Here is a 15,399-nt window from a genome sequence, read left to right on the forward strand (position 1 = left end):
GTGGCCACTCCTTAGAACAAATGTTTATGGAGAGCATTCCTGTGGCTTCACCGTATTTAGTCCATCAGAGCTCCGCAAAGGCCCATGGGTCTTTCATGCCCACTTTACGGATTAAGAGAGATTTTCCCCCCCCCCCCCCCCCAACTTGATCAGGATAATGTGGCTGGGGGTGGTGAAGCCAGGACTCAAAGGCAGTTCTGCTGGTAATTAGATAAAATTCGTCAAGCCATGCTGTCCTTCTGTGATGCAGAGACGCCAAAAAAGCAAAGCCAGTCTCATTCTGCCCAACTCTAGCACGCACACACCGGATTCGATGACCACCCATCCCCTTCCTAATCTACCACTCCAGAGACTGGCGGTTATTTTCTAGAGATTGGAACTGTTTAATGTTAGGGATTTGCAGAAACCACTTTCATTTAGCTGCCCCAATATAAAATTGCTTTAATTAGAAAATAATTTCTCCATGAAGCCCAGCCCTTCATTTCACTCATACTGTACCGGGGGCCCTTTGTCTCCTGGTGGTCCAGAGGGTCCCTAAGAAACAAACAAACAAAACAAGTAAGTAAAGTCAGAAGGAAATACCGTAAACATACCGTAGCTATGATTTCCAAGCCAGGTCTTCACTGTCCTCGAAGGAGTAGCTAACTGCCCCCTGGTGTTAAGCCACAGTCACACCTGCTCACAACACCCGGAAATGCCACCCATGGAGATCGTCCTGGAACTTTCTCCATTTGTCCCGGAACAGGTACCACCTTATCCTGGCACCCACTTGGTTCCTGACACTGAGCTTATCTCTAGTTTGGACCTCTGGTGCAGGGTGGGAGCCAGCATCCCAGGATCCTCGTGCTGTGCTTTCGTCTTGCTTGGGACATGCTGGGGGCACACGCAGGGCCAGACTCCCCAGCATGGCCTGTTTTGGCTGATGCTGCTGTGGTGGCCCCCACCTCCTAACAGGGGATGTTCCCCACCCCGGTCCACCCTGCTATGAGTGCATCCAGCTTAGGATTTGGCTTCTGGATATTGCATCTAAGATGTGGCCACTGATTAAGGCATTAGTGTGTGGTTTCAGGTCCTCCCGTGAGTGGAACCCTCCCTTGCCCTGAATCTTCCCTATGCTATGCTTCTGCATGGAAGAGTGTGCCCTGCTTTTCTACCTGGACACATTCTTGTCACACTTTGGTTCTCAGTTGAGATGTGCTCCTCATGGGATGCTCATTAGAGATGTTCTCTAGCCCCTCCATGCACCCCATCCAGGACGCAAGGTTGGAGACCAGCCTCACTTCTCGGCGGCCTGTCCTCCCCGCTGAATGGCTGAGTGCTGCGTGGTCAGGTGGGTACTGAGCACCTTGCTCGGCATGGTCTCTCCAGCACTCAGCACAGTGCCCCGTGGCAGTTACGGCAAAGTACAGCAGAGCAAATGGGACTCCATCAAAATGAACAATTTAGAGTATGGGAACTTTGGAATCAGGTGTAATCACGCTCACTTTTCACTGATGATCAGAGTCAGGCCAGAGGAGACTGGGGCTTGCCGAAACCATACCGGGAGTCACTCGACAGAGGGGTTAACACACCTCCTGCCCAGTCTAGCGTACCCTGCGTCTCTGTGTGGCAGAGCCCAGGAGAACTTCCCAGATATTCCCAAGAGGAAGAAGGATTGCTCATAAATGCATAGGTTTCTGGCAATATGACAAGCCAGGTAACCTTAAAGTCTGCTTATTAAATATGTCCCAGATGGGGCGCCCAGTTGGCTCAGTCAGTTGAGCATCTGACTCTTGATTTCAGCTCAGGTCATGATCCCAGGTCATGGGATGAAGCTCAATGCTCAGAGTGGAGCCTGCTTGAGATTTTCTCTCTCTCTGTCTCTCGCTCTCTCTCTCTCTCTCTGTCCCTCTCCCGAGCTCATGTGAGCGCGCTCTCTCTAACAAAAAGTCATTCCAGAACTACCTGATAAAACAGAGGTAGCATCCTCTTAAGTGCACTGAAGAAAGGATGGGGAGTCTCCAGAGGCCTACGGGCAAGCAGGTAAGTCAAGCAGATAAGACAAGAGACCTACTTCTACTGCGGGTCTATTTGCCTCTGAAGCCACTTTCCCTGCCTTACTTCTCATTGGTTCTGCCATGTGTCAGTCAATGTATACATGGGCCAACGCACACACATCTGAAGTCTACGCTCTTCCAAGTAGTTCTCTACTGAGACTGCACTCATTCCTCAAGGAAAGGACCCAGGGACAACTGATTACCAGCAAGGGGAACACTGCCAGGTCACTTCAGAGGCACCCGGGGTTCTAAATGAAACTCCATGACTGACCTCAAGCACTTAACTTGCTCATTACATTGAGCTCCAAATTTCTCTCTCACGTTACTTCATATAAAATCCACATGTGAAAGATGAATTCTGTTGTCAAAAAGGCGTTCATTTCAAATCTTAGCTTTATTGATTATTAGCTGTTTGGCCTTAAGCAAGTGACTTTGTCTCTGAGCTTTGGTCTCCCACGCAGAATGCAGAGCTAGATGGCCACCTTGCCTTGAGTGATCAGAAGTGAAAACAGATGCTCTAAGTAGAGAACTAAGCCATTCAGTGCATGGCCCACCCTCACAGCTCTTTTGTCAGTATACGTTCAAGAAATTTAATGAAAGTGTTGAGGAGGACGGTGTGTATAATAGCATTTTTACACGTGAAGCCTAAGCATGTTTTCAACAACCACAACCCTCTTTTCCAAGACTATGCCCTATGACATGCTTGCTCAACAGCCACTTTACCCCAACACACATATCTTGGCCTTTGGTACCATGTTCCACTAGAAGGAAACAGCTCCCTGGAGAAATGACTGATCCCAGATCTGGACAAGGAATGTACACAAACCTAGAGCACCTTGTCATTCCAAGAAGCAAGGACACAATCAGAGACTGCTAGGCTTTTGTCAAAGGTACTCGGGGTCAACGGGGATAAGCTCCTATTGGCATCGGCTAAGACAACCTGCGCATCAACAGGAAGAATAACCAAGATACATAAAAACGCATCAAATGTATTTGAATCCACGAGTTCAAAATTACTGATGAAAAACAAAAGCACCTAATTAATCATCTTTGTGAGATGCTAGGGAATCAAGTCATTATTTGAAAATAACTGAAGGGGAAGACTGGAACATTCCATATGTATTGTACCATATGAATTGTACCACTGAGTATGTAAATTATAATTGAGGGGCCTTTCCTCCATCTAGAAGTATTCTAGCAGATCCATAAAAAAGAGTTGGTAGAACAAGAAAGGCATCAATTTGCAACCCTTGATGTGCTCATTGATCTAAGCATCGGACATCAAAGAGTGTGAACATCACCACGAGAGAGACCACCAGACATCATGTGCTTCCTGATGGAAGAACACACTCCCTGTGAAGTCTTGCCAAAAACATCAAGCCTGAATCTGATCAAGGCTCTCGGCCCAATTACTGATGTATAGAAAATGCAGGCACAGGGCAATGTGTTAAACTAGTAAATTAGCAAATTCCAGACTGTGGGAAGCTGTATGAGACCAAAAAGTAAATCTTGTTTCATCAATAAATAAACTGCAAAAGGAAAGAAAAAATAATGGAGGGAAGTCTACATATTTATAAAAGAAATTAAAAAAAAAATCAGCCAATTACTGTCTCTATTTGGGTCTTGATTCAAACAAAAGAGAACTACGGAAGCATGGCATTCATGGAAGAAATATGAACTTGGCCATTGACTGGATATTTGATGATGTTATGAAATTGCTTTGGGGAGTGTAATAATGAAACTGTGGTTGCATTTAAAAAGTCATTGTCTTTTAGAAACATACCAAAATTATTTACAGATAAAATGAGACACATCTGGGATTTGCTTCAAAATAATGGAGGGCAGTTGAGGATGAATAGGAAGCAGTGTCCTTGGACAGGGATCCTGGTTGTTAGAGCTAAGTGTGGCTGTGTGAGGCTCATTTGGCTATTCTCCCAAAATATTCTTTTGGTGTATCTGAATTTCTCCTTGATAAATATAAGTATACATATAGTGTATATGTATGTATGCATATGTATACTATATACTATGGGGTCTATATGTATTATACTATATGCATATTATATACACTGTATATTATATACACCACAAAATTATAAAGTATATATACTCAATAAGTGTAAGTATAGAATGTGTGCATGCATGTATATACACTATCTGTATAGTACACACTATGTACTGTATGTATATTATACTATATGTATATTATATACACTATATATATGTATACTATATACTAAATGTATATGATACTACATGTATATCATATACGTTATATATCATACATACTAAATACAAAATATATATACTTGATAAATATAAGTATATACAGTGTGTATGTATGTGTGTGCATATACTATAAATATACTATGTACACTATATATACACGCATATACTATATACACACATACACTATATATGTAGTATGCACACATAGTATACACACATGCATACACATGCACCACAATGCTTCTGTTATTTGCTGATAATTGCAGACAGTGAAAACTCACAAAACCGAAAGCCCCGAGAGGCTCTAGATACGCTAAACACTTTTCCTCTGCTATGCTGCTATGCTGACATCACTGTTTCCCTCCTTTGAAGGTTGGTCACCTCTCACCCCTTCTCCCCACTGATAACCTAACACCAAGGTGCAATTTTCTGCTCCACGGTCTTTTATCTGAACGCTAACGTGTGCCAGGCTCTGTGGTGGTCACGGAGGATGCCTACGCTCAGTGCTCAAGTAAGGAAACCCACCCTTCTAATAACCAATGGGGACTCCGTGGGTCCGGGTTGAAAGATGCCAGAGCTGCTGACGCCTGCCTGAGAGACTTGGGGGAGGCTTTACCCAGAGGGTGCCAGGGGAGAGAGGTTGGGGGAAGAGGCCGGTGGGCTTCACAGGCAGGGAAGGGCAAGCACGACCCCGGCAGAAGAGAAGTCAAGCTTTGCGCAGGAAAGAACAGCTCCTTTCCTTGACATGGGAATGCCTGGTGGCTGCAGCCATACTTTCCCAGGGCAGCTGGGGTCTGCCTGGGTGAGAAGGGCCTGCAGTGCCCCTCAGGAGAGGCTTCCGAGTTACGGATGAGCTCAGATCCAGGCTCTGGGGTGGTGTGGGTACCCCAGCGGCTGGAGAAGGCCAGGCGGGGAGGCCAGGGTGGAAATCCAGGAGTGAGGTAGGAGGGAGGCCGAACGAGGCCAGAACTAGAGACCGAAAGGAGAGCTCCCAACCAGAAGTGACCGTGGAAACTTATTTTAAAACATTTTTGGGGGCACCTGGCTGGCTCAGTCAGTCAAGGGTCCCACTCTTGGTTTCGGCTCAGGTCGTGATCTCACAGTTCATGAGTTCGAGCCCTGCATTGGGCTCTGTGCTGACAGTGCAGAGCCTGCTTGGGATTTTCTCTCTCCCTCCCTCTCTCTCTGCCCCTCCCCTGCTCATGCTCTTTCTCTCTCAAAATGGATTAGTAAACAAACAGAAAAATTAAAAAAAAATCTTTTTGTTTCATCAACCAGGACTTGAATCTAAACACCAAGAGTGGGATACTCAGTTCCTGGTCATATGCAGAGCTCTAGGGTATGAGGGTGTCTCGCCATCCACACCCTCCCCACCTCACCTTGTGCACAGAACAGGATGGGAGTGCGTGTTAGTGAGCAAAGACCCGCACATTCCCTGGGCATCAGCTTTGCGGTAACTACTGAGAAATGCCCATAGTGAAATGCCTGAGAAATGTCCCCCAGCAGGGCCAGATAAGTGGCCACGTGGCCGCACCAACTCCCTTTGAGGGAAACTGGCCAGCCTCCTTCTTGGGACGGCCTGACCTGAGTGGCTCTCTGGTTCTCCTACACAAAGGAACAGAACCAAACAGGCAGATAAGACACATGAACAAAACGCAACGCTTCTGTACAACCTGAAACCGACGTGACCTTGTGTGGCAACTGTACCTCCATAAAGAAAGGGGCAGAGAACAACCGCTAGCCTCCTGAGTCGTAGCTCAGAAGCCACGGTGCACGGAGAAGACGCTGTCCCATGAAGACTTGCGAGCATGGACGTGTCACTATCGCTGCCCTGCCTGGAGCGCGGCAGGATGCTCGGGGCCCAACCCTAGCTCCACCAAGTCCCAGCTGTCACTTCAGGCAAGTGGTGTTACCTCTCTGTCTTCACTGGAACATGAAAAGGAGAACAGGACCCACAGGTCCTGGTTGCCCTGCTCACTGCTGCCCCCTGGAGGCCAACCAGCGGGCTCGCTGGGGTTACTGTTCTGCCACCTTTCAGGAGCTTTTATCTCTAGTCTTATTTATTATACTATTTCCTAGATGATGGGGAGTTAAAAAAAACTGTTAGGACACTGACACATTTTATTGCACATCATCAGCTCCATGCTTCTTTCTTCCATCGGGCTGTCAGCCTAACAGCGAGCCAGTCCTGACTGACATGCGACTCTACCTACACCAAGGAGGGCGTCGGTACAAAAGACTGCAGACGGGAAGGAAAGGTCGGGGGAGGATTTTTATGACATCAGAAGGTCAAAGGCAGGGTGCCAGGTGTCATTACCAATGTTATCATGATGTAACCTCACGACACCCCTGCTGCCGCTACAGAAATTACAGGCACTTCACCCATGAAGAAACTGACAGAATCAGAAGGCGTGGGTCTCAGGGAACACGGTCGTCAGCGGGAATCTCGCCCTTGCAGACCTCGAGCTCCTGGGTTCAGTGAGGTTCAGTAGCACTGTGATCTGCCCTCAGGCCTAAGCTGGATCATTTTTAAGCGTTTAAAACCTTGCTAAAGGAAGATCAGAGGCAACCTGGAGATTAAAGGGTTTTTTTGTGAGTGTCTTGAATCTAGAAGCCAAACCCCCCACAGCTGCTTTGCCACCCATATCCCTGTCCAGTGAGGTGCACAGGCTGGCAGGGAAAGCCAGGGCTCCCTTCCAGTGGGGTCGGCACTGCTCCCGGATGCCAAAGGCCTCAGAGCATAATGCCAGGGAAGGGAGGACGTGAAGAATAACTTATAAGCTGATCCGTCCTTAATGGGAGCGCTTAATGGAAATGGATAATCCTGCTCATCCTGCTGAAACCACCGGGTGAGGTGACACAGGCAAAGAGAACTGCTTTGGGAGGATGTGGGAGGTGATGTGCATCCTGGCCCTGGCACAGGACGGGCTATGTGACATTGGCCAAGTCACTCCACCTCGTGAACCTCAGATTGTTAACCTGGAAAACAGTGATGTAGTCGAGCCATCAGCGCCCCTCTCCAAATGCCCCCTCCCCCTGGCACCTGGCAGCATCCCGGGCTTTCTGGAGCCACAGGACAACTCTTGGCCTGAGGACGGGGCAGGCTGAGAGCTCCTGGGAGTCAGCCCCGCAGGGAGCAGCCTCCACCCACTGGGCCAAAAGCAGTGGCCACCCCAAACACCCCCCCCCCCCCCCCCCCCCCCCCCATTGGAGAACAACTCTGCAATGCACCAGGCCTCTCACCTCTCCCGGGCTGTCAGCAGAAGGAAGCCCTAGTCGTCCACAGCCCAAGCCTGCTCGTGAACACAGTCTCCCTCACTTCCCTTCCTTCCCCCACAGGCTACCCCCCCAAGTAGTGATTTCTGGAGCATTTCCCAAATAAACTCCTTGCACTGAACCCTGTTCTCAGGAGAGGCTTCTGCAGAAGGCAGCTTTCACCCAGTGGTAGGGCACATTCACAGGACTGCAGGAGGCGGTGGGTATGCAGGCTTCTACACTGGGCACCAGGCCAGACACAGACCACTCGGCAAATGGCCTTGGTCCCGTAAAGAGGCAGCTGAGTCCCTGGTGAACCCACACCCCTGGCATCACCCCCTCCTTCACCTCCCCTGACTCTCAGCGCACCCCTGCATCCTCTGTGCAGATTCCCAGGTCATCAAGAGCCTAGGCAAGGGGCCAAAGACAGGATTTATGAAAATTCAGTAAGCTTTCGTCCGCCACGGAAGCTTGTAATAAGTTGAAGAGGAAAGACAATAAAGAGTTGATTTATAGCCCCTTGGCTGCAGCCAGCCAATTACTTTTCAGGTGGAATCACTTAGGCATGAACATATTTCATGGCTTACTTTAGCTGGCTCTGAAGCGGGAGGTGGGGTGGACGATGTCCCCCTCTACCAACTGGCGTTCTGATTAAGGGCCTGACACGGTGAGCCTGTAGGGAACAGACCGGGATCTACAGAGACCTGCTACGTGACGGAGAGCCCTACATTCACCTTACAGCTTCCCTTACAAAAAGTTTTCTATTCTAGGGTTAATTCCTACATGAGGCAGAATCCTCACTCCAGATCAGGCCCCAGGAGAAGGAGGGTTTCAGAAATAACAACGCTTGAACCCTGTTCCTTCCAGCTACCAAAAAACTGAAAAAAAAAAAAAAATAGCCAAAGACAAAAGATACGGTTGATGTAATGAAGCAGGAGGATTTGTTCTGAGAATTTCTTTGGAAGAAAGACAGACTAAAACTGGACATTCCCAAGGGGATTCCATATGCCTGCTCCATGGTTTCAGGCACTTTTAAGGAGACAGGAGCCCCGCACCCCATGTGAGATGGAAGGGCTGTGGTCATTTCTGGTGGTGAGCAAATGAGGCAAGCTGGAGGGGGGGGGTTCCCTGGAGAATTTCAGGGACAGAGTGAGGGACCCAAGACCAACGGTGGTATGTAAGAGGACCACAGATGGAAGAAAAGGGAATTTCTGTTTTATAAGTGATACTGTGGGTAAGAAACTGGATTTCCTCTCAAATTATTTGAGAGACAAAAAGTAGGGTTCCTTTAATGGGTTTTTATTGAGGTCGGTAGTTCTTGCATGCAAAACCAAGCAGAGACTGGGGTCATGTGCTGCTCTGGTTTATATCCAGAATAGGGGTGGAGTTAGACTGGGTTAAATAGCGGTAACAACATGAATAGTTTGGATATGATGAGGCTTAGTAGTAGCATTTGAAAAGGACTGGGTATGCGAGCTTCTTTTCAATAATAGTAAGACAGGTGCTACAGACTGAATGTTTATGTCTTCCCCAAATTCTTACATGGAAACCAAAGTTCCTTCATGATGGTATCTGGAAATGGGCCTTCGAGAGGTGACTAGGTAATGAGAGCAGAGGCTTCATGACTGGAATTAGTGTCCTTGGAAAAGAGAACCTGGAGAGAGGTCCCTCATTCCTCCACCCTTTGAGGACACAGAGAAAAGACAGCCATCTATGAATCAGGAAAAGGACCATCAGACGATGAATCTGCTCGCACCCTGATCTTGGACATCCAGACTCCAGAACTGTGGCGAATAAGTGCCTATTGCTTATAAGCCACACAGTCTATGATTATTTTTGTTAAAGCAGCCCAAGAGGGCCGAGCAACATGGCTCTCAAGAAAAAAGTCAATACAATGTTAAGGTGCGTCATTAACGTGCTGTGCATCTTGGTAGCAAAGAAGGGACTACACAGAAGACAAATCACCAGGATTGGAAACTGGCCTTAAATTCTGAAGGCTACAATGCAGTACAAGGGGGTAGGAGGTGTGATCTTTCTGACACCAAAGGGAAGAATCAGAGGCCAGGGGTAGAAGACACAGAAGACCAAATTCCTACTCTCAATGGGAAAAAAAATTCTAATAAATGTCGATTCTCTATAGAAATAGTTGCCTACATTCCAAATCCAGGTGCATTACCTTTCAAAGGAGCGTGTCTTCCATTTCTCAAGATATTCAGGTGGAGGCTGGCTGAAAATATTGACCGCTATCCTCCACCTGGATGGAGGCGCAGGCATCCCTGGTCCTTGCAATCTCGATTAAGCTCTAAAGTCACCACCTCTAGGGAGTCTGTAGACTCATATCCATCAGACTGATGTGCATTATTTATCAAACTACCAATCTAAGGACCACTGCATAGATTCCACTGTATGAAAACCGTCCTTGATTGCATTCATGTCCTCACCTGTAGACTAACTGGAGGAAGAGGGGTAATGAACTCACTACACCTACAGTACATGAGAGCTTGCTGTTTCCCCCACATCACACCCCTTCCCCGTCAATTCAGGTTCACGGGCTACAACTCAGATTTGCAAAGTTTGGCCAGTGAGTCCTTTTTGATCTTTTTTTAATATTAATGAATTTTGCTCTCTCCTCTTTCAATTGGACAAGTCCAGTTTTTCCCCAAAGCCTTATTCCCACACAAACTACACCAAGTTTGAGAACAAAGCCAGTAGGCGGGTCTAGGTCCCAATGGACTGGAGGACCATGAACCGCTCCCAGGTTAGCTGGAAAGGGAGGGTCTCTGCAGGAAAGCCCAAGCTATACATTCACTCAGGGGCTAGCAGGGAGTGGCTGTGTGGCCTGAGGGTGAGGGAGGAAGTGCAAAAACATTAAGACTCACAGGAGGGCCAGCCAACCCAATGCCTGGGTCGCCACGGTTGCCAGGGGAGCCAGGGATCCCAGGTGCACCTCGGTCCCCCTAGAAAGAGGAAAAATATGATTAAGAGGTCAGTTCCGAGCAGCACAGAGCCCATGTACAAAAGGAATCATGCCCCTCCTACCGTCCCGACTGCTGTCCATCAACACCTCTCCTGCCACCTGGGCTCTGTGTGTCTCTCCACAGACCCTAGGCAGCCCATCACCCACCCGGTCCACCATACATATACACAGCCACCAACCATGACCATGCACCTTTCAAGGTACCATGCCCCAACACTGACCATGGCTCCCAGTGTGGTTGTAACAAGATGGTCACCCTTTATGCGACCACAGTTCCAAATTTTCCTGTGCCTTCTCCAGACCTCATCACGCTCCCATCCTGACCACACCCCAGATTTTACTATGTGCCTACATTTCCAATTAGTTTCCAAATTGGCAACGGTTTACCAATACTTTGTCAAGTACCTATATTTGCAAGCCACGTTTCCAGGGGTTGGGAGTGGCAAGGATGACTGAGCTATAACCACTGCCTTCAAGAATAGTGGTTAATAGAGGGTGGGCTGAAGTTCTGTCTGCAACACTCATTCACTATTGACTCAAGAAAGTGACAAGTTCCCTGAGCTTTTGTTTCTTCATTTACAAAGGAGGAGGAGGTGGAGGTGAGGGGGTGGGGGGTGGTAATAACAGGAGCTGCCAGGTCAGCAGGTGGTCGTGCTGACAAAACCAGAGGACACATGCAGAGCGCCATGCTGGATGCACAGCCTGGCTCAGGGCTCCGTGCAAGTTAGCTGCCGTGGCTCTTTCTGTTCTCACGCACCCGTCATTCTGGACTTCGATGGGAAGAGAAAAAAGAAAGAATGTCTGCCACTTCCTGGAGAAGGAAGCTGAGATTGAATCACACCATTTTATCCACAATTTCAAAATCCTCAGCCTCTGAACACAAAGGCTTACCCTAACTCAACTGGCAGCAAAGCCTGACTGGTGCCGACACAGGCTCCTCACACCCTTCAGTTATCCCGTTTTGTATGGATGCTTCCAGGCTTCTGTTGCATCAATATTAAAGAGTTTGACTAGGCTTGCTGGCCCACACACCACAGTAAATGCTACAGCTAGAGTTTGAAAATTACTACCTTTCTAATTCCAAAATAAATTCGGCCCAGAACACACAGGGCCCCATCAATTTTGTGCAAGACTGTGCACCTGTATTAGGTCAGCTGAACTCTAGCCAAGCCTAACACTGAAATGGTGGCTGATCTTGTTCGAGCTATTTAATATCCCTGGGATGAGTTAACGCGTATGACAAACGAAAAGAGCTTTAGAAGGTTACCATGAGAAGCCAATGAGATAATGTGCACCAATCTGATTTGAGGTGGAGCCTGACATTGCTAGGCAACACATCACTTATTAAGGTTTATGTTTCTAAGCGTGAAACAAATCCCGTTGATAATCAGCTTTCCCTCTAACCATCACGTTGATTGAAAAATTTCACATTTTGGACCTTTAAGAAAAGTAACGTTTCTAAGATGATTAGTTTTCCTGCAGTAGGTCTGTTGCCTGGATGAGTACCAAAGTTATATTCATTTGACCAATGTTTGCTGTGCGTTTATTACCAGCAGTGACATAGGTTCTAAGATCAAACGATGCCCATTTCCAACACATGCTGAAGAGAAATCTCGTTCATGGAAAGTAGGAGGGACAGGACTTGTGAAGTTCTCACAAGAGATGAACCGAACCCCAAACCTCTCTCTAGTAACACCATCTGCACCCACTGTCCTTCCAGGCCCACTGAGGCCATGCTTCCGGAGAGCCACAGCACCCCATGCCCCTTCCCCCTTGCCTCTGTAAATAGGCCCCTCCTAAAATTCTCTTAGAAGTCCTGGATGGAACACTGTTTTTTAGAAAAATGTAATATGGCTTATTCTGAGAAGTACGAGATGATTGGGATGGCTAGAAAATCTAATCTGCATGCATGGGGAAGGTGGGGAAGGGAGGAAGTACAGAAATAAGGAAAAATGGGGGAAAAGTGTAATGAACTAAGGATGAACACACTCCGTGATGCGTCAGTCACAAACGCACTGCACCAATGAGACAGCCACATGGGAAGAGTTCAAACAGGCAGTCAGGTGACTGTAGGTCCAGTTTCAGGACAGTGTCCACCTGGTACTGGAACCTGGGTGAGTCCCATAGCCTCTCTGTACCTTAGGGCCCTCGTCAATCAACAAAAAAGGGAGAGAACATTCTCCCATGTATCTTACGAAGACTCATTTAAAAGGTAAGAGACAATTTAACATTGAGTATTATAAACGTGTTATTATTACTTTATCAGTAGAATTAGAAGACAGAAAACAAACACACGTAAATACCAGAGAAATCCATACCCTTTTGCATCTCGGTTTCTCTTTAAAGTGTTTCATGTAAATTGTCTTACCATTTTGTTTTAGCTTGGCTCCCCTCTTGCTCCCGAGGCTGTCTCTTACTTACCAGCAAACCCTAACTACTGCCAGCTAAACACACCAAACATTCATGTTTTAACCTTCCAAACGCTGACCCATCAAGTAAGAGTAGCCCAATCATCCCATTTCCATAAACCCACCTCTGCCTGTCCTCCTGTCTGTCCTCCCGCCCATGTCTGCGTGTGTCTTCGTTAACCTTAACACGCTGCTCTCCCATTGTGTCTGTCTGACCCTCTGGCATCTACGTAAGTGTCTTAAGAGTAGAAACTTCCCAGGTCACGATCTCACGGTCCGTGAGTTTGAGCCCCGCGTCAGGCTCTGGGCTGAAGGCTCAGAGCCTGGAGCCTGTTTCCGATTCTGTGTCTCCCTCTCTCTCTGCCCCTCCCCCATTCATGCTCTGTCTCTCTCTGTCCCCAAAATAAATAAATGTTGAAAAAAAAATTTAAAAAGAGTAGAAACTTCCCATTCGTTCACCTACCCATTAATTGAACAAGCATTTGTCCAGTACCTAGGATGAGTCAGACCCTGTGTTGGGTACAAGGTCGATACACTTTTGCATCCACAGTGCCCAGCTTAGGACCTGGCACCAGCGGCAGCCTTTAATAGCTATTTCCTGAGTGCTGGAATGAGTGAATCCATCACTGCCAACATTTTGTCAGGTACTAAATTCTGCCTTTGACCGAAATCAACATTTTAAGAGGAAGGAGCTTGATAGAGCCAGGAGGGAACACTCAGCCCAGCCTGGAATCTGAGTCTCTGATTATTCTTTTCTGCAAGGTAGCCAGACCTGGTTCCTTTCCTGTGTTTATGGCCCATGATGATGCTAACATTTCCCCAAAGCAACAACACTTTACAGCTTAATGGACTGAAACTTTTAGAAAAAGGCTCCAAGAAAAGAGCAAAAGGCCTTAATGTTCTGCCAGCTAAAGGAAAAAGGCTTATGATTAAGAAACAAAGGGGGCACAGGAGCTAGAATCTGTGATAGGGACTCTAGAAAATATTTTGGCTGCAGGACATTCTGGGCCAGTCCAACAGTGTCCAGGAAAGAAATGCATGAGTAAGTGCAGGTCGTGGACGGAGAATGACATCATTTCTTTCCACAGGAGCCCTTTGGGAGTTAAATATGCTTTACCCATTTATACAGAAAAGGACAAGAGGGTCTCAGAAAGAGTAAACCACTTGCTTCAAGCCATCTATCTTGTAGGTCACTGAGCTGTGACCCTAACCCACAAAATGAAGGCAAAGCCTGTTCATTTTGCTAGAAATGAGTGCCACCCAAGAAAAGGAAAGGCTTCTTTAAGAACCCTCCTGCAGTTTAAGTAATTAGGAAGGGGGTCTGCCCTGAAAACCATTATATGGCTCCCTTCCTCCAGCCAGGGGTTTCTGGTCAGCACCATGGACAGCGGGGGCACTCAGCAGGCGCTCTCCTGTATCTCTCTTCATCCTTCCCTGCTTCCAACCCACAAACAGCCCATTCTTCAACTAAAGACATCCTTGAATTCAAACTTACCTTCCCAGTGCCAATTAAGTATGGAAATTTTATTTCTAAACAACATTCCAACTTATACATGTATACAATATCAACATGGGAATGGGTCATCTGTTTCCATCCCTCACATTTTAAATAGGAGAAAACATCTGGCCAAAGGGATGCCATGTCTAACCCTGGGTCACCCGCAGGTGACACTGGTTGGTCAAGTGGACCCCAGGTCAAGGCTCTCTGCACTCCTCACCTGGAGCCTCAGCCTGCCTCTCTCTTCAGTGCTGCCTCCATCCACTTCCATGTGGGTTCCCAACATGGCTGCAGAAATAGGTAAGGGCTCTCTAGGTCCCCATCTTCCTGCTGCCACCCTAAAGCTGAGTCCACAGGGTGATCTAATAATAAGGATCACTAATTTTGAATTATGTTAGAGAGAGAGAGAGAGAGAGAGAGAGTGTGTGTGTGTGTGTGTGTAAGTGGGGAGAGCGACAGAAGGAGAGAGAGAATCCCAAGCAGCACCATGCTCAGCACAGAGCCCAACATGGGGCTCAATCCCACAACCCTGGGATCATGACATGAGCTGAAATCAAGAGTCAGATGCTCAACTGACTGAGCCACCCAGGCACCCCAAGGATCACTGTTTATTGAGCATGTACCTCTGACAGCACAAAGTCAGGCAACTATTTTTATTTGTATTATATCATCGATTTCCCCCCAAACTCTGCCTGGGAGACAGATTTTATTAAACTCATGAATAGTAATCATAGGAAAAGGACATCTTAAGCCATTTCTGGTGCCTTTGCCTTCCTTTCTTCTAAGGGGCTGAAGGCTCCCTGTTAGGGAGAAAAGTGAGAGCACAGGAGCACCCAGATGTGGGGCTCAGCACATCACGGCAGCCTCAGGCTGGTGGTTGATCCATAAAATTCTCCAGAGCTTGTGTCTTGCCTTCTGCTCCTCTCCACACGTGCCCATTACTCCAGGCATGTGGGACTATTTTATATGCCTCCAAATTCAGGAAAAGTTGTCTCC

General features: G+C 47.4%; 1 protein-coding gene across 4 annotated transcripts in view; it reads right to left on the bottom strand.

Annotated features, from left to right (window-relative positions):
- The window catches only part of COL22A1 (collagen type XXII alpha 1 chain), a 258,511-nt gene that overhangs the window by 68,493 nt on the left and 174,619 nt on the right, over nt 1–15,399 (bottom strand). For all 4 annotated transcript variants that reach the window (XM_040494491.1, XM_040494492.1, XM_040494493.1 and 1 more), the window contains exons 40-41: nt 10,400–10,477; nt 499–534 (exon numbers count right to left, since the gene is read on the bottom strand). In XM_040494491.1, coding sequence (XP_040350425.1) covers nt 499–534; nt 10,400–10,477 — 114 coding nt within the window. The remainder of the gene's footprint in view (nt 1–498; nt 535–10,399; nt 10,478–15,399) is intronic.

The sequence above is a fragment of the Herpailurus yagouaroundi genome, unplaced genomic scaffold (genome assembly GCF_014898765.1).
Source record: "Herpailurus yagouaroundi ecotype Mexico unplaced genomic scaffold, PumYag 186, whole genome shotgun sequence".
Classification (NCBI taxonomy): domain Eukaryota; kingdom Metazoa; phylum Chordata; class Mammalia; order Carnivora; family Felidae; genus Herpailurus; species Herpailurus yagouaroundi.